This window comes from Nelumbo lutea, chromosome 3, assembly GCF_056320005.1.
Source record: "Nelumbo lutea isolate HS-2025 chromosome 3, American lotus-T2T, whole genome shotgun sequence".
In the NCBI taxonomy this organism is placed as follows: domain Eukaryota; kingdom Viridiplantae; phylum Streptophyta; class Magnoliopsida; order Proteales; family Nelumbonaceae; genus Nelumbo; species Nelumbo lutea.
In genome coordinates, this window is record NC_142686.1 from 26,484,488 (window position 1) to 26,502,918 (window position 18,431).

At 36.8% G+C, this 18,431-nt stretch overlaps 1 protein-coding gene across 1 annotated transcript; it reads right to left on the reverse strand.

Annotated features, from left to right (window-relative positions):
* Positions 1 to 310: 310 nt before the first annotated feature.
* On the reverse strand, positions 311 to 17,700 carry LOC148863789 (peroxisome biogenesis protein 3-2-like). Its single transcript, XM_088979549.1, has 7 exons — positions 17,179 to 17,700; positions 16,856 to 17,017; positions 16,555 to 16,754; positions 15,975 to 16,111; positions 1,629 to 1,756; positions 871 to 1,095; positions 311 to 776 (listed from the first exon to the last, which is right to left on the reverse strand). Exons 1-7 carry the CDS (start codon positions 17,190 to 17,192, stop codon positions 521 to 523), a joined length of 1,122 nt encoding a protein of 373 aa, XP_088835675.1. The 5' UTR covers positions 17,193 to 17,700; the 3' UTR covers positions 311 to 520.
* Positions 17,701 to 18,431: the final 731 nt, after the last annotated feature.

Genomic DNA, 18,431 nt, shown 5'->3' on the forward strand with positions numbered 1-18,431 from the left:
AGATGCAATCTATTTCTTTCGTAGCCAGTTTACATATTTAATTTTTATTAGTTTATATTCTTTTTATTATGATCTTTAAAATTTTATTTTACAATTATAATCTTTTCTACCCAATTAAAACAATAAAAGGGAGGGGGTATTTTGGTCAATTAAAATTAAATTTTGGGATCGAAAAGAACTCTTAGTGATATTTTTCATCAAAATTTGTCCATATAATGTATATCAGTACTTTTTTTCTTTCTTTTTTTCCTAAAACTTAAGCTGTTGAGGCTTACACCTCAACAATTTCTGTGTGTGTATGAGAGAGAGAGAATGAAAAGCTCATTGATTGCAGAAAAATTGAGAACGAAATAACAATGCTGTCACAGAATAATCTGTAGTTTTCTTCTTATGTATCTCCCCCACCTCAACCCAATTCAACAAAATTGTCCAAATTATAATAAAATTAAAAATTGACATGAAACCACACCCTATGTTTCTTTAACTTCATTTGTTCTTTCGACATCTTGTTTTTCATAGTCTACAGGGATGGTGTATTTGCATAAAGAATAGTATAGAAGAGTTCAACTTCAGGTAATTTCCGGATGATCTGAATGAACCTATTACTGCTAGGTTCCTCAAGTAGTAGTGGGCCCATCTGTGCAACTCGTGGCAAAAGCTTGGCCAGTGGAATTCCTGATGGAGAACTGCCCCCACTGGACTCAACTCCAATTTCCTCCATCAGAGCATCCACCACTGCACTCAGTGAAATCTTCACAACGTTTCCAAAATCAGAGCTGCCAAAAAAAAAAAAAACAAATGATCAATCTATTTACATATATTCGCATGTAGCAATAATGGGCTGAAGTGAGACGTCCGTGTTAAACTAACCTCAATAATACAGCACGTGTCTCTGCCATTAGTTGGTCAAGCTTGGTAAGATCAGGAAGCAGATCATTTGAGGATGTAGCTCTTTGATGATTGTATGATATGGCATTTTCAGGAACCAAATAGGTTACCCAGTGATTAGGGCCATTCATGCTCATGAACATGTCCAGTATCTGTATGATGGTATCATGAAGTAGCATAGTGTTGAAGGGATCTCTCAGCTGCTTCCTGCACATGAAGATGAACAAAGATGTCAATGTCAAGTTTGGCATGGGTTTGGTACAACTGAACCAGACCCAGCTGAACAAAGATGCAATACCAAGCTTGATATGACCCGTCTCACATATAGAACATCCATTTTCAACCAAGGTTGTGCATACAAGCATTGGCACAGGTCCACCTCAACCTGATCTGACCTGATTAAGGCTAACATGACCCTAACCCAATAGTTTCATGTCAACCCAACCCATTAACAACCCTAATTGCAATGCCCAATGAAAAGCTCTACTGTGATCACAAGGATTCAAGTAAAGCTGTCAATAAAGAACATGCCATTTCTAAGCCATTACCTAGAGTTTTGGAATTCCATGGCAGCACAAAGGATCCTATAGTATCTACCAAAAGATGGAAACTAGTAGGGAAGGTTACTTCTACAGAATCTACATATTGACTGCTATGTATTATTGGATGGTGAAAGTGGTCTTGGTGATAAGCCTATGAAAACCTATTCAGAGTGGAAGGAGTTTGTATGAACAGCTCACCCTTTAAGAACATCTACAGCAGCCATCTGCATATTTACAATCACTTTGTTCAATCTATAACTTGAGAGATAATCAGCACTTGCCAAAAATTCTTGCTGACCATGCCTGTTGAATGGATCCACCTCTTCCTGCACAGGCAGGCAAAAGGATCTTGGTTACCAGATTTCTTGTAAAAGAATGTTTATCCTTCCAACGTACATGTGTTGGAGTCTGGCTCTTTTGGCCTTTTCTATTAATATTTTCAAAGTGAAATGCCAACATTTGCTCAGAAAAACGAGTAATGTATTGGCAAAGTTTATGCTCAACTAAAAATATATAAAAATGATTACAATCAACATATATAGGCAGTTGTGGTCTGGGGCACTAACAACTTGTGTCAAAGGATCAGGTGTGCCATTCAGCAAGTCCCACCTAAGAGAATGCCTACACCAGAAATCATCATGAACCAAAGAATCTTAAACCATCTGATTTTACATTATTTTGGAGCTTTGGATATACCTACTCCAGCAGCATTCCACTTTTCTTAGCATTGTTGGCTTGAGACCCAGATTGTTCTGTGAGACTAAGGCACAAAACATTCATCAAATGGTTTCATATATCAGTTGACATTCTGTGAACCCATTCGTTTGTAATCTTTGAGGATTCTTTCATTATTCAAATCTGAATATTGTTTCATCAATTTTATGTCTTTTTTTTTTTAAATTATATCCTCAAATGTAGCCTGACACAAGCTCTCTATGACAGTGACCAAATAAATTATAAGAGCAAGTTTCTATTGACTATGGAGATGTTACGCATTAATATTACACATTCCATGACCTGTATATATATTGCCCAGGTTAGCAGAAGTGCAGTGTCAGTGCAGGAATCCTCAAACTGCAGTGAGCAACATTCTTCAAGAGTTAACTGCAATTTGATACAGGAGAAACTTACTTTCTAGATTTCTAGCATACCAGACATGTTAACATGACAAATATACTGATAGGTATAGATGAGTTACAGGAAGGTCAGAAAGGGAATGTGTGAGACTGAGAAAAGACACGAGGATTCACATGCAATGAATATGGCCCTGGATATTGGATTTTCTAGTCAATCTAATATGATAGGAACAAGGTTTTTTCTGAGTTGAAAAAAAAAATGAATAAGCATGCAATTACATTTATACGTACATATAAGGGGCCAATGTGCTTGGTTCAGAAGACGAAGGATCTAAACTGAAGACTTAAACAAATAATTCTCAATGAATTCTTCCTGCAACAAACCAAAAAAAAAAAAAAGTTTTGGCCATTATTGAACACTGTTAGTCAATATTGGATGCATCTGACTGGTCGATTCCATGTGCAAAACTTTACCCCCTTGAGCACTGAAGAAATCTATCAAGGTACAGCATCTTGTTTGTGTGGTTGGGTGACTTGGGTCCACCGAACAGAATTGTAGTTGCCAACAAAGAAGTAGTGTTCCTCTGTAAATGTTTAGTGTGGGAAATTGCAAGAACCTTTCTCCAGAGTCTTTGGAGATTGAGAGATTGGTTTTGACAGGATGGCTGTGCTTCTCTAACTCCAATGCTAGGCTCCTGAAACATGGAACTTTTCTTTTTCATCTTCTCCTCAGAAGCAGCTGCTTTGGAAACCCTTAGACATGGCTGAATGTCTTTTAATGGTTGTAAGATTCATCTGGAGAAGTAGCTTGAGTGTGGGACTGGTTAGGGTCACAAGGGGCTATGCTTGATGGTTGGTATTACCATTTTTCTTTAGGGAGGCAAACAACTCAAGCCATTAGGGTAGTGAGCTTAAAAAGGCACAGTCACAGCCAATGTTGCTTGATAGGCCAAGTTTCAGGTCTGAGGCACTAATCCTAGTCACAACAGTTTGGAAATGGCTGAATTTTGATGGCAGAAGTCAAGGTAATCCAGGCCCCACTGGGATGGGAGGGGTTCTGAAGAATGAGACTGGTAATGTGGTTCTCCTTTACTCGGGTCCTCTAGGAGTTGAGAACTCTACTAGGACGGAATTGGTAGCTGCCATCCAAGGTGTACATTTTGCAGTTCAGCTAGGTATAGAAGAGCTGCTAATTGAAGGGGATTCCAAGGTGGTAGTGGGATGGCTACAGAATCCTAAGTCTATAGTTTTGTGCTTTAAGAATGAAGTTAAAAAAATTAAAGAGGCTGACAAGGAGCTTGACTATAAGACTACAATGGGTGGAGAAATCAGCAAATGCTTGGGCTGATTGTCTAGAAAAGCAAGGGGCAAACAGGGAAGAATTGAATTGGGCTCAATTGTAGTTTGGTTCTGTTTTCTGTTTTCTTCTTGTTGTTGGGAGAGGACGTGGTTCATGCCTCTCCATGGGAAGCTTGTATCTGAATTGCTCTTTCTCTTAATAAAACTTTAATTTAATTAAAAAAAAAACAGTTTTGAAATGGCTGAGAACTATTATAGGGTCTTTTGGGGGCTTGAGGGGGATTATAAAAAAATATTGCTATTAAGGCTCAGTTTGGGAAGAGTACAAATACAAATATGTAGAATGCAGCACCTTGTATATTGTATTTCTAAACCCTCTATTTGCACTGTATATATTTGTATTTGTACTCTTCCCAAACTGAGCCTAGGTGAAAATGTACTACTCTAAGTTTTTTTTTTTTTTCATCAGCAACAACCAATCTCTATTAATTGATTAAAAGAAGAGGTAGATGGTACAAGTTACATTAGATCCATATCCCTATTGATGTGGGTCCAAAAATGATTTGGATATATATCCTTCCATATGATCTTGGTTTGGATCTTTATCTTCCACTGAAAACTCAGGGGATACAGATGAGTCCTCCAGTTCACCCTCCATCAGTCCATTACCTTTAAACTTAATCAGGAAAAGGGTCAAGGTTTCCAGTTTGTTTATTCTTCTCTTGTTTATTTGTTTTTCTTAATTTTTCAGTCTGTCAAATTTTTTTAGTTAGTACAAGTAGGCTAGTTTCACACTAAATACTATTTTTTTCACTAAATAGTAACTACTACTTAGGTCTGAATGTGAAAGAGAAAAGAAAAGAAATCTAAGGCAAGAACCGATGAAGGGAGGAAGAATGGAGGAAGAGAGAAGAAAAGAAAAGAAAGGGATGAATGCACAAGCAGATTATCGGGTTCTAAGGTCCACCACCACCATGTATATTAAGCAGTGCTTTAAGACTCGGACCCAACATAAAGCCAGAATGCATACTGGGCCACGGGTCAAACAGTTTGACAATGGACCAGAAGGTTTGACCGCAAGTCACATAAAAGCCATATGTAATAAATTTTGTAACCTAAAATACTAGTAAGTGGCGGCTAGATGGCCAAATTATTGTTTTTTGATATAAATAACCAGGGTTCAAATCTTTCAACTTGCATTTTTTTCAGAATATGTACATATTTAATTAGCATATGTATTAAAAGAGGCAACAGTAAGTACAGAAAACATGACGGGTTGATGGTTTGATGTTAATACACATAATTAAGAGAACCCAGGTTCGAATCTTCTTACCACCATTTTAAAATTTGTAACACTTCAGTGACCCAGGCAGGATGTGAAACTGGCTGGGTCATTGAAACCTGGCCAGTTTTCAACGGTTCTACCAGGTTTTCACCAATTCTACCGGATTTTCAGAAAAATGAAAACCAAGGTTCTGAAAAAATGGAATCCCTTCCCACTCCTGGGTTTACTGGTCCATCTGCCCTGTCTGGTCTGAGTCTTAAAAAACTGATATTAAGAAAATAAAAGATTAAATTGCACTTATGCCCTTAATGAGCGACAATAACCAAATAAAATAAATCGTCCATGAGCCCAATAACATGATCAGCCCATATATAACAGAAAAAAAAAATAAAGAATAAAAAACCTGGCCTGTCAACAGTCCCTGTCAAGTTGGAAGTAGATGTCAAGCATTCCTAACTTGTCAAATGTCAAGTGTATCTGTAACTTCAGCCGAGAGATTCCTTTGGTAAACACCTCTACTAGTTGTTGATCAGTCTACACATAAGGTAGACAAACCTTGCTTAATAACACTTTCTCCCTAACAAACTATCCACCTCAGTGTATTTGGTGTGATTGTGCTGAACTTGATTATGAGCAATGTTAATAGCAGCCTTGTTGTTGTAATATAGCACTAGTGGCATCTCCAATTGAATCCCAACTTCCTAAGGAAAGACCTTAGCCAAAGAGCCTCTGAGAGTACATACACCATGGATCTATTCAGCCTCTACACTTGAACAAGCAACAACCAATTGCTTCTTGCTCTTCCAAGCACCACACATTGAATATGATTTGTCAGGTGAAAACATGCACAAATACAAGAGTCTACCAACCAGCTGTTAATACAAACCTCTGTCCTCAAGAAGCTCCTCCTCAGTAGCATTGGTCCTATGATTAGGATCAAAAGGAGTACCTACTGGTTTCACTCTAGTTTTCCTGTATCTCCAAGAATGTCAAGAATATATTTATGTTGGGAGATATAAATATCATGATGGGATCTAGCTTCCTCAATCCCCAAGAAATATCTTAGCTCTTCAAGGGCATTGATTTCAAATTCAGTCCCCCAAAACTTCTTAAAACTGATGAAACCCTATTCTGTTCTGTTCTTTGTTTTCTCCTTTTTTCTCAATCGAGCAGGTGTTCAGGTTATTCTTCTTTTATTTTTCTATGATCTAAAGATCTTCCCTAGGAAAATCACATGGTAAAAGAGCACCTGTGGTCACCTGGTAGATTCTTGATCACCCTGCAGCCCTAGGCATATATATTTCTTTCTCTACACACAAGAGAGTTGAAGGGGAACTGTACAAGACTCATAGCAGCTAAGGAAATAGGCTTCCATGCCTCAGTTTGTGTTCCTTGGTGTACTAAATCCCTCTAATTGGCAGTTCAAAGAGGGATTGGTTTGTGAATTTTTAGATCAGTTACTTTCATTATTCAGTTAGTTGTGGTGTTTGAATAATAGACTGTGGTATGACAGCAAGATACTGGTAAGTTTTTTGAGATTGGCAGTGTTCCAAGAGAGTTGAAGAGTGGCTTCTATTGATGTGTGTTGCTGTAGGTTGGTTTTAAACATTGTCTAAAGGTAGTGAACAGTTATGAAGGGAATCAGAGACAATTATCAAACTTATGGCGTTGACAAGTGTTGAAATTAAATCAGGAATTGTGTTGCTCCAGATTTTATGGCTGTACAAATGGCTTCAGTCAATGGTCCTAACTATGTACTATGGGCGAAGTCTGTTGAAGTCTTCCTCACCAGAAAAGGCAAACTGAAATATATTAAGGATGCAAAACCAGATAGTGGAAGTGATGGATATAATGATCGGGTGCAAGAGAACATGCAGATTAACATCACTTTGGAAATAATAGCATGGAACCGCACATCAGGGTCAATCTTATGTTCCTGGACACTGCAAAGGACATTTAGGATCATGTGAAACAGTTATATTTGGGTCAAGATAATGTGACCAAGGTTCAAAATTTTGAAATGGTGGTCCATTGGTACGCCTTTTAAGGCATTTCCAAAAACTAAGGTTATATTTAGATGAGCTTTTGCTCGTGTTTTTCAGAGTACAAAAGCATGAAGTACATTTCATGCTTTTACTTTGTGCTTTTGTAGTTTGGTAATTATTGTTGTCAAAATATTCTTTTAAGATTAAAAGCATAAATAAGTGTTTTCCATGTTGCATTATCATGTGTGATATGATAAATTCAATGTGTCAACTTGTTATTTGTTGAAATTTTTAATATAAAAATGTCACATGACCCAATAGTTGTGCCATGTAGCACAAATTAATGCCACATGTCATATATTTTGCCACAAATGTGGACATCAAAATTGCATGTATTTTTCCATTTGACACATGGCATATATTTTGCCATATTCACAAATTTGCCACGTGGCATAATAATGCCATGTATCATACATGTATGGGCATCATGGCATATATTTTTCATTTTTTTTGCTGTTGGAGCGCAAAAGTACTTCAGAAAAGCTTATCTAAACATAACCTAATGTTTTTAAATGTTGAATACCATTAAAACTGGCCAGCTGTGAAAATCTCAAAGTAAAAAAAAAATAAAAAATAAATAAAAAAGTGTTTGATAGTGTCAGAAAACCCGATATGCGTGTCTGTGCTTATCAGGTGTATCGATAATTTGAAACTTGAATGTAACATGAATCTACCACACCAGGACTACTTTCTTCTTCAACAGGGTGATAAAAATTTTGTAGAATACTACCTAGCCCTTAAAAAACCAGCACAATAAATTGAATGTTTATCAGCCTTTATCCACTAGTTTGAAGGTACAAACAACAACAGCGAGAGCACTTGGATATAACAGATGTAGCATGTTTTCTTTCAGGAATGAGATCTAAATATGAACCAATTCATGCACAGATTTTGGGTAACAACGATATTCCTACTTTACTAGAGGCGTTCTCGAGAGTTAGGAGAGTATCTAATCCCCAGAATGAGAACACTTCTATTTCTGAGAAATTTTTCCTTGGTTGCATCTCAAGGGACTAATAGAGGTATGCAAGGTAGAGGTGTTGGTGTTCAATGTGCCTGTCATGGAGTAAGAGGTGGTCAAGATGGAGGAAGTGCTCGGGGTGGTGGTTGATACTTGATGTGGTTCTGTATGTGAGTATAGCAATTGTGGACGTGAGGGACACACAGTTAATGACTGTTATAACTGTTAGAGAACGAAAACCTATTCTGGGACCTCACCTAACAGCTTAAAGCTTTTAGGCTCAAAGGTTCCTTGACATGGTATCAGACCAAGTGGTCTATTGTTTGATCCTTGTCACTCTCATTATAATTAATTAAATTTCAGCATAAGGTATCGATGGGCATGTGCTTGTCCATGCTTCAAGCCCGACGGGCTTTCGTGCGAGGGGGCATGTTAGAGAATGAAAACCTCTTTAGGGGCCTCACCTAACTACTTAAGCTTTTAGGTTGAATAATTCCTCGAGAATAACTTACATGGTCCATCTTCTACGTGGGCAAATCATGCTTCTGTTGGAGAGGACACTACTTATGATGACGCATCTGCCTCTAGAAGTGGAAAGAGACTCCAAGCTGGTAATAGGGTGGATGCAATCTAGAAATCTGGGAGTGTGGTCACTTAGACAGCCTCTAAGAGAGATTGTAAGCTTAGCAAGGGAGCTTGGGGTGCAATTTAAATGGGTAAAAAGGTCAGCAAATGGAATAGGGAGTTAAATAGGGAGATTTTGTTTTGGGCTTGTTTGTAAGGTTTTTTTTTTTTTTTTGTTGTTTTTGGTTTCTCCAACCATCCTGTGGATGGTGATATTTGTACTCTTTATTTAAATTCATCAATGAAAGTTACTGTTTCCTATAAAAAAAGCAGTTGATATGTCCTCTTCTTCCAATAATACTGTGACATTGTCTAAGGCAGGTATAGCATGCCTGCCTTGCATCCTATTCTAAGTTTGCTACCTAGGTTCTCTAGAGCCTTAGGCCATATGACTGGATCTCCAGATTTGTGTACTTCTCTGTCTTCCCCATCTACATCTTAATCTGTTAACCTAGATAATGGTGCTACTTCCTTAGTGACTGGTACTAGTAATGTGAATCTTAACCCATCTCTTACTTTGCAGTATTATATGTACCTAAATTCCCTTTTAGTCTCATGTTTGTAAGTAAATTGACAAAGGCATTAAATTGTTCGATCTCATTTTCCCTGTTCTGTTGTGTTTTTCAAGATCTCCAGATGGGAAAAACGATTGGTGGTGGGCATGAGCTTGGAGGACTATACTATCTAGATGACGGCGAAATTGTCAACTTAGTAAACATAATAGGGTGTCATTTGTTCCAAGGAAAATTTGTAGAGTCTCAAGTCCTTCTGAACTTGTTCACTCTGATGTTTGGTGTCCTAGTTGTGTTATGTCTTATAATAGATTTAAATATTTTTTATCCCTCATTGATGATTATATTCAAGAATGACTAGGATTTATTTAATCAAAGATTGTTCTAAGCTGTTTTTTTATTTCTCTTTCCTTTTATGCTGAAGTATGCAATCAATTTGGTGCTTCAATTAAAGTGTTTGATTTAGACAATGCAAAAGAATACTTCCATAATAGTTTTCAATCATGTTTTGATTCTCATGGTATTATTCATCAATCTTCTTGTTCATACTGTGAAGAAACTTGATGTGTTGTATTGCTAGTCCCTCTAAGGGCTTTTTTGTATTTTCCTTTTAGTCCTCCAAGGACCCCTCTGTAATTATTAATATTATTTAATATATATGGCTCTTCAGGTAAGTGTTCAGACACCCCTAGATCTCTTTTCTCTTCTCTTCGAACTGCTTTGTGACATGGTATCAGAGCAGGTCCATCTGACCTGGGTTTGATCCTTGGCATTCAAAGGGAGATTTAAGGACTACAGATTGACTACTGTGTACTTCTCTGCAAGGCTTTTTGGAGCTGAATTGATCAGTACGAAGCTTCACCTTTTTTCTCTGAAAATTGCAGGTCTGAACTGTATTTTCTCTCTTTCTCTCATTTGGACCATTGGATCTGGCTAGAAATCTGGATTTTGTGTCACCATAGCCTTCTCTTTTAGACAATCAGATCTGATTTAGATTTTAGTCGAGTTTTGTAGGGTTTTAATCCCTCTCTTCCTGTTGACAGTGCTGAAAGTAGAATTTTTTGGACTGTTACATATTGTTTCTTGATTGCTCTGAGATTTCTGCAGTGTAAGACCTTTTCTTTGATGAAAGGGTTACTTCAGTAGTTGATTTAGATTTTATCTGATTCTGGTTGGTTGATTTTCATCAGTTTTCTTCCCTTTAGCCTTGATTTCAGTACTGTGATTTTTTTGGGACTATGGTTGTAATCTGGAATGGCTGAGAAGGCTGATATTATTCCTGTAAAGTTTGATGGAACTAACTAAAGCATGTGGAAGTTCTTCCATTTCAATTCCTTTGTTGAGGGAAAAGGCCTGGAGGGATATTTGAATGGAAAGGTCACTATGCTGGATGAGACAGATGTGAACTATTCACAGTAGAAGCTTGATAATGGGAAAATTGTCTCTTGGATACTCATTTTGATAGCATCTCACATTGCAGTACCCATGAGGATAATGCGTACTGCCTACGCGATGTATGCATATTTGGAGAAGGTATATTATCAATCCAATATGTCAAGGCAATATCAGATTGAGGCTGAAATTTTTGCAAATTGTCAAGGAGATAGGGAGATTAAAGAATATTATGCTGGTTTTCTTGATTTGTGAGCTGAATATGAACTCATCCACATAGACCCCATATGACTGCTGTACATCAGATTATTCGTTATGTTTGTGGTACTTTATCTCAGGGACTATTCTTTTCTTCCTATTTACCCATTCGGTTGAGGGCCTATGCTGACATAGATTGGGCAGGTTGCCCTGACACCAGACGATCTACTTCAGGGTGGTGTGTTTTTATGGGCGACTCCCTCATTTCTTGGAAATGCAACAAACAACAGACAATTTCAAAGTCATCTACAAAGGCTGAATATAGGGCTATGTCTTCTGTTTGTAGTGAGATAGTTTGGCTCCAGTCTCTCTTTACTGATCTTGGTGTTCATCTTCCCACTCCTATTCCTCTTTATGCTGATAACACTAGTGCCACTAAGATTGCATCCAATCCAGTGTTCCACGAGAGGACTAAACATATTGAAGTGGACTGTCACTTCATGAGAGACTTGTTTCTTGCTGGCTCCATCTCTCTTCCTCATGTAGCTTCAGACTTGCAGATTGTGGATATATTTATGAAGCCCATGACAAGATCTAGATTCTAGATATGTTTTCTTGTGGGAAAACCGATGCTTATGTTCTGGCATCAGTTTGAGGGGGAGTGTGAAGAAACTTGATGTATTGTATTGCTATAGTCCCTACTGTACATAGTCATGTTCCTTTTATATTCTTTGTTTTTGCTTTTCAGCCTTTTTATCTTTTAGTCCTCCAAGGACCCCTCTGTAATTATTAATATTATTTAATATATATGGCTCTTTGGGGGTGGGGTCGGGTAAGTGTTTAGACACCCCTAAAAATCTTTCTTTTCTCTTTGAACTGATTTGTGACATACACCACAGAAAAACAGTATGGTTAAACAAAATAATCAGCATTTACTTGAAATAAGCTCAAGCTCTCTTGACCCAAACATTAGTTCCTAAAATTTATTGGAGTATGTTGTTCTTACCTCATGTTTCCTCATTAATTGTATGACATCTTCTATTCTTGATGGAAAATTTCCCTCTTCCCTTTTGTTTTCTTCAGCTTCTCCCTTTTCTCTCCCTCCTCGGGTCTTCGGTTATATTTGTTTTGTGTAAAAACTAGGTCCTTGATTGGATAAACTTGATCCACGGGTTGTTTGTCCTTCTAGATATTTCCTTCTTTAAAATTGTTCTCTTTTTCTTTGTTGGGGATTCTCCTTTGTCTTCTCTTGTTCCTCTTCCACTTCCTACTTGGATACTACAAAGGAAACAAGGAATCTTTACATGTTCCCCTTCCCGCTATTGAGGAAACTATGTTGCCACCAATTCACAAAGTGTATGTCAAGCAACTGCATAAACTAGTTGCTCCAACTCCAACCTCAGCTACACCACCATCATCCTTACCATCAGTTGACCTATTCATTGGCCAAGTAGCTTGTGTGGTCATACCCAACCCAAACCGATAATATTATATATAATTAAAATATAATTAGCATTTACTAATATATTATTATTAGTAATATATAATAATTTTTTCTTGGGTCTCAATCCTACTTAGATCAGGCTTTGGGCTTTATACAAGGGTCAGGCTTAGGCTTAGGCCTAGAAATTTTTTGTTGATAAGTGGTAAAGCCTGGCCCAACCCTAGCCCATGAACATGTTTACATCAATGGATCTACCTAACCTAGCCTCAATTGCACCACCATCATCCTCTCCGAAAAGGTAAGTACGTGCATCGCCCATTGGTTCTATACCCGAGTCATAACTAGAAAGTTTCTCAGGTCCTTCCCTAATCGGGGCCAAAACTCTGGAAATTAGATATGCCAAAATAGGAACAACACTTGATATTATTAGAAATGCCCAGAAAATATCATATTCGTGAAGCAGAAACATAGATGCACTCCTATGAATGTGGAAAATATACCGGATTAGTCAATTCGAATTATAACTCTAAATTTAAAACTCAACTTTTTTCCGGGGGGTACAGGTCAGGTTGTACGGGCCAAAAGTCTCTAATTTGGATATAGAAACTTATGAGTTGTTATATGTTATATGAAGTTGTTATATGTTATATGTAAGGGTTCCTCGCAATTCAACGAAACTCCCATTGATTCAAACACTAAGATAACTAATAGTGTGGGGGAGTTGTTGGATGATGATGATCCAAGGAGATACAGGAAACTGATGAGTAAACTTACCTATCTCACTATTACTAAAAAAAGATATATATCATTTAGTGTGGCAATGTTAAGCCAGTTTACACAAAATCCAAGGACTAGTCATTGGATGGTATTATCAGGGTGTTGCATTACTTAAAAAGAGCTCTACGTTGAGGGCTAATGTACAAGAAAGAGAAAGATTTGTCCTTAGAAAGGTACTCAAATGTAGATTGGGCAGGATCCACAACAAATAAAAAGTCTATCGCATGCTATTAGAAATTTCTTGGAGGGAATCTTATTACTTGGAAGAATGAGAAGCAAAATGTGGTTGCCATAAGCAGTATTGAGGCAGAACATAATGCAATGGCTCATACCGCTTGTGAGTTGGTTGAAGCATCTATTATAGGAAACTGGAGTAGGCATCTCAAAGCCTATAAAGTTGTTTTGTGATAAGGCTTCTCATCTCCTCTAATCTTATGTTTCATGAGCGAACCAAGCACATAGAAGTGGACAGTCATTTTCGAGGGAGAAGATCACAGGTGGAGAAGTTGTTCCTTATGTGAAGCCAGAGGATAAATTAGCTGATCTGTTCACCAAAGGGTTAACTTGTGTGTGTATGACTGGAGCTATATGATATTTATGCTCTAGCTTGAGGGGGAGTGTTAGAAGTTATATATTAACAGCAGGGCATATCCGTCATTATTTGTCTTTTATGTCATTTAAGAAGCGCCAGGTTGGTAAATGTACATTTCATTTTAATATTAAGTCCCCCACTACCCTTTATATTAATTAAATAAAAGACTAAATTAAATTTATACCCTTAATGAGGAAGCAGTCAATTAACCAAATAAAATAAATGACACATTGGTTCAATAACATAATCAACCCATGGATAACAGAAAATTAATAAAAAAATAAAGAAAGCCTCATTTGTCAATAGTATATAAATAATGTTGTACAAATAAGATAAGCCAAAGCTTCCCTATCATTGGGAGACGAGAGTAGAGACTAGAGGAGCTAAGAAAAGGTAAAAAGGGAGAGTCGTTCATCATCAGTCCATAAATAAAGAATAGAAGTACTCCAAAATGCTAGAAGTGAAAGAATGGGAGACAGTAAGTGGTTCATAGTCTCACAAATTGCTTGACAAAAGAAGCAAATATCCAGTGAGAGGTACCAATTGAGTCTTATCTTTTGGGGATTCTTACAAGTGTTGATCTTCATGCGTTTAGCTTACTAACAGAAAACTCTAATTTTAGGTGGTATTGGACCACACCAGACAATATTCACAGGAAAGGATGAAATGGGGGTGGGAGGAGAGGATAAGGCCTTAAATAAACAACACACAAGAGAAACAGCCTAATGAATTGATGGTCCAAATCCTAATATCAAAAACAGAAAAAGCTCAAGAAAACCCTACTCAATGACTCAATGATAGACAAACCCACAAGAACTTCCAAATCCCTCAAGCCCCCTCTCAATCTCAAACTCATGAGAGACCATTATTAGAATACATGCTGAGAAATAGATAGAAGGAAATTTAGCCAGAGACATTTACAGCCCAGGTTTTGGTGAAAATAGTAGAAATCTGCTGAATTAAAAAATATATAAAAAAAAAAAAAATAGTTTCTTGAAGAGAGAAGGAAGAGAGAAGGAGAAGAAGAGAAGAAGAGAAGTTGAAAAGAAAAGAGAGCAATAATCTAGCCGCCCCCTTCACTTATTATTTATACTAAAATAATAGAACAGTACAAAAGACAACTATGCCCTTATAGGGCGGCAAAACATAAAACAGCAAATATAACACTCAAAAACATAATAAAATTTGGACTCACATAACTACTGTGGTCCCCACCTCCTATCTAACAACTAACATAAAACATCTACTCAGAAAAACATCATAAAACTAATTAATCTTCAACAAAAATAATGCAAAAGAAACATTGACATGAAAAGTTCTTCAAATTTCGTTACGAACCAAAAATCCATTTCTTGGGTAAAATCAAGGACCATGTTCTCTGTTAATTTGACCAAAGTATAAATGCTAATTGTCCGTGCAACCAAGGTTCAAAGTGCTGATACACAGAGGTGTATTGATACTTTGAACCATGCTTGCCACTAAGGCTTCAACTTTGATGATTTACAGAAGAAAACCTTCTTTTCCTACATCAGTATTGTAAGCCTAGAAAAACCAAATGAGAAGCAACAAATTCCTGAGTTTTGGTAGACTGCCTTGATCACATATCAACTAGATTCTAATATAGATTTAATTACAGGTTTAGGAAATGCAGGCATACGGATTAGGGACAGTTTATAAAGAAGGTTTCTCAGACTAAAAGAAAACGAGTGTGTAAATTGTTGACTACTTTATTTTATATTTAAGTCCAACTTATCCATTGATAACAAGTCAATATAGATTTAATTACAGGTTTAGGAAATGTAGGCATAGGGATTAGGGACAGTTTACAAAGAAGGTTTCTCAGACTAAAAGAAAATGAGTGTGTAAACTGTTGCCTACTTTATTTTATATTTAAGTCCAACTTATCCATTGATAACAAGTCAACAATGGATTTTCTCAATGATAAGTTTCCAAGAAGTCAGAATGTACACGTCCCCACAAATTATCTTTAGTGCATCGGGATCCAGGATTCTAATTACCATCGTCAAGAAAATTTACAAAAAGCAATTTTTGATTCATGGAATATGAATCTGTTTCTTAACAAACATACTGAATTAGCTCCAGTTCTTAGATATAACGATCAATCTTAACCAAAATATCAAGAAACTCTCAGCAATATATACCCACAGGACTTGCTAGACTGGAAAAATGATATAAGTACAAAATCAGTGCGAAGGGATTAGAGTCAGATAAGATTACATCAAGTATTACAAATTAGTAATTACAGAAACAGATGGGCAGATGAAGGGATACTAATAAATGCTATAAGGAATATAAGAAGAAGAAAGAGTAACTCTTACCGGTAGATAAGCATACCCCAGATCCTGATTTTGTGCTGTATCAATATATAGATGCCTCCCTAAGATGTTCACTTGAACTCTTACATACAAGTTAAGCATTGTCATTGTCCACAGTGACAACACCATTATCGTGAAACCTACGAAAAAAGGAACAAAAGGGGGCAAAAATCATTCTAACTAAGAATTGCATATTGAAACTTTTCTACAAGTGGGATGCCATTAGATTAATAGTATGTTTGGATGCCATGGAAACTTTCTTTCTATCTTCAATTTTACATGGCATTTGAAACTACAAATCATCATCTGACATGGTGATTACTGGTTGTTAAGACAAAAAAAAAAAAAAAAAAAAAAGATGTAAACCCCTGCTTGAAAATTACATCATTGCTATATTCTCTTGGCAACTGGAAACGGCTCCTATTTGGATGGTAAACTGCTCAAGAATACAGTGAAAAACCACAATAAAATCATTTTGTTCCAGGCGACATCTGAACATGGTGCAAATAAAAACCCACTAAATAGGAAACCAAAATCACCTTTGTGCAATCAAAATGGGAAACTACATAGTACAAGTGCATACTTAGAACTTTAAGTCTTTCCCATAGCTCTAGCTTCTCCAAAGATGTCAGAGTATTAGGATGACCCTTCCCTTGCAGTAGTCTCCCCGTCAAGGGAGAAATGTCCAGCTCCTCTGATATCCGACTCCGTAAAAAGTGCATTGCATAAGGCAATGTGGTCGAGTCAGCTATCTTTTGAATGTTTTCAAAATGGGCTTGGAGTCTATCAGTCAAAGACAATACCCAGAAAAATAAAATCAAATTCAGAAATTGGAAATTCAGACAATATTAAGTGATGGTATATAGTAATTTGCTTTTCTTAACTGAGCCTTAATAAGTTCTTCAGTTTCCCTCTGGCCTTCAAGTTCTCTCTCCAAATCATAAAGCCTCTGCCTGTGGGCATCATAAAGCTTATACAGAGCATACCCACTTCCCAAAATTCCCAATGTAGCAAAAACCTTCCTCTTATGCCTTCTCCAAAAATCCCTACAGAAGAAAATACAAACAACCCAGATGGAACAGTAATCAGGTAAAGCATGAAAACGTGTTCCACTTGATATCCCCACTTGAAAAGAAGCGAATTCAAAGAGCCCAGATCAATATATTGACAATTAAAGCTTAAAATCACAGCTCATGTTATAACTAACCTTAAAGAAGGCATGTTAATGCTACAAAACCCAAAAATTCATTCGCTAAACCTTCGTTTGCCGAGAGCTTAATAGGATGCGAAGCAAGAGAGACAGAAACAGAGAATTTAACTTCCTCTCCCGTAATTTAAACGGTGCTCTCAAGGCGAACCGCAAGTCAGTTAAAATTAGTGGAAAACGTCTTCCGTGGGATTCATAAGGATAACCATTAAAACAAAACATAAAATCCACCTGTGGAAACAAAATCTGGGGATGCAGGGCAAGGTGGAGATCCAAGAAGGAGCTTCTTAACTCTTTGGAGGTTTTACCAAAATAACCTTTGCGTTTCGAGGGTCGCTCAGAATCTATAAGATTCCAAACAGAGAGAAAGATACTAAAGTACCAAAAAGCTAACGGCAGTTGCTATTGCTTCTATTCATCTACTCCCTTTCCACCATCATGTGATAGTAGAGAGACGAGAGTAGAGACTAGAGGAGCCAGGAAAATGTAGAAAAGGAAAGTCGCTCATCATCTGTCCACAATTGGCTAGAACCTCTTAAAGCTGACGTTTATGGCGTGGATACGAACCAACACCCGCATACCCGATTGGACTGCTAATGTTATCTATCTTTCAGATTCGAATCCGATTCGATTAACGCCGTTAACCTAAGGGTGCGTTTGCATGGCAAGAATAGGATATAGAATTGGTATCGAATGGCCCATTCTAAATTCCAACCATTTGGTTGGGCGGAATCGGAATTTGATTTCCATTTCTGGTGGAATGACATTTCCCATTTGAGAAAACATTCCCTCCCCTCCCTTGGGAATAAGAATTTCATTCCAATTGATTTTGATTCTCATCTAAACCAAACAAGAAAGAAGAATAGATTGTTCGAATTCCGATGTCCCATTCCGACTGCAAATCAAACGAACCATAAATTCAATCTGGTATAAAATTAATAAATGTGATAAGATTCTATTCAAATATTTTGGGGTCCATTTGGTTGGTGCACAGGATTAAAATTAAAATCACCTATTCCTAATGCCTATTTGGTTCAATTAGGAATTAGAATAAAATTTCGATTGTTGCTGTTTGATTCATTTAAAGCCGGAACTAGAATCAATTAAAACTTTTCAGTTTGGTATATTATTGCTTTATTAATATTTATGAATATATAACTATTATTTTATCAGTTTTAATAATTAATATTTTAGTATTTGTCATTAATTATTTATGAATATTGTATTAATATATCATTATTTTATTATTACTA

What these genes read in the sequence shown, in the direction of transcription:
- LOC148863789 (XM_088979549.1), bottom strand. An exon ending in GGAAAGACTTAAAGTTCTAA is followed by an intron (nt 16,112 to 16,554) that starts GTATGCACTTGT and finishes CTTTTTTCGTAG; the next exon opens with GTTTCACGATAATGGTGTTG. An exon ending in GCTGTAGATGTTCTTAAAGG is followed by an intron (nt 1,096 to 1,628) that starts GTGAGCTGTTCA and finishes CTTCATGTGCAG; the next exon opens with GAAGCAGCTGAGAGATCCCT.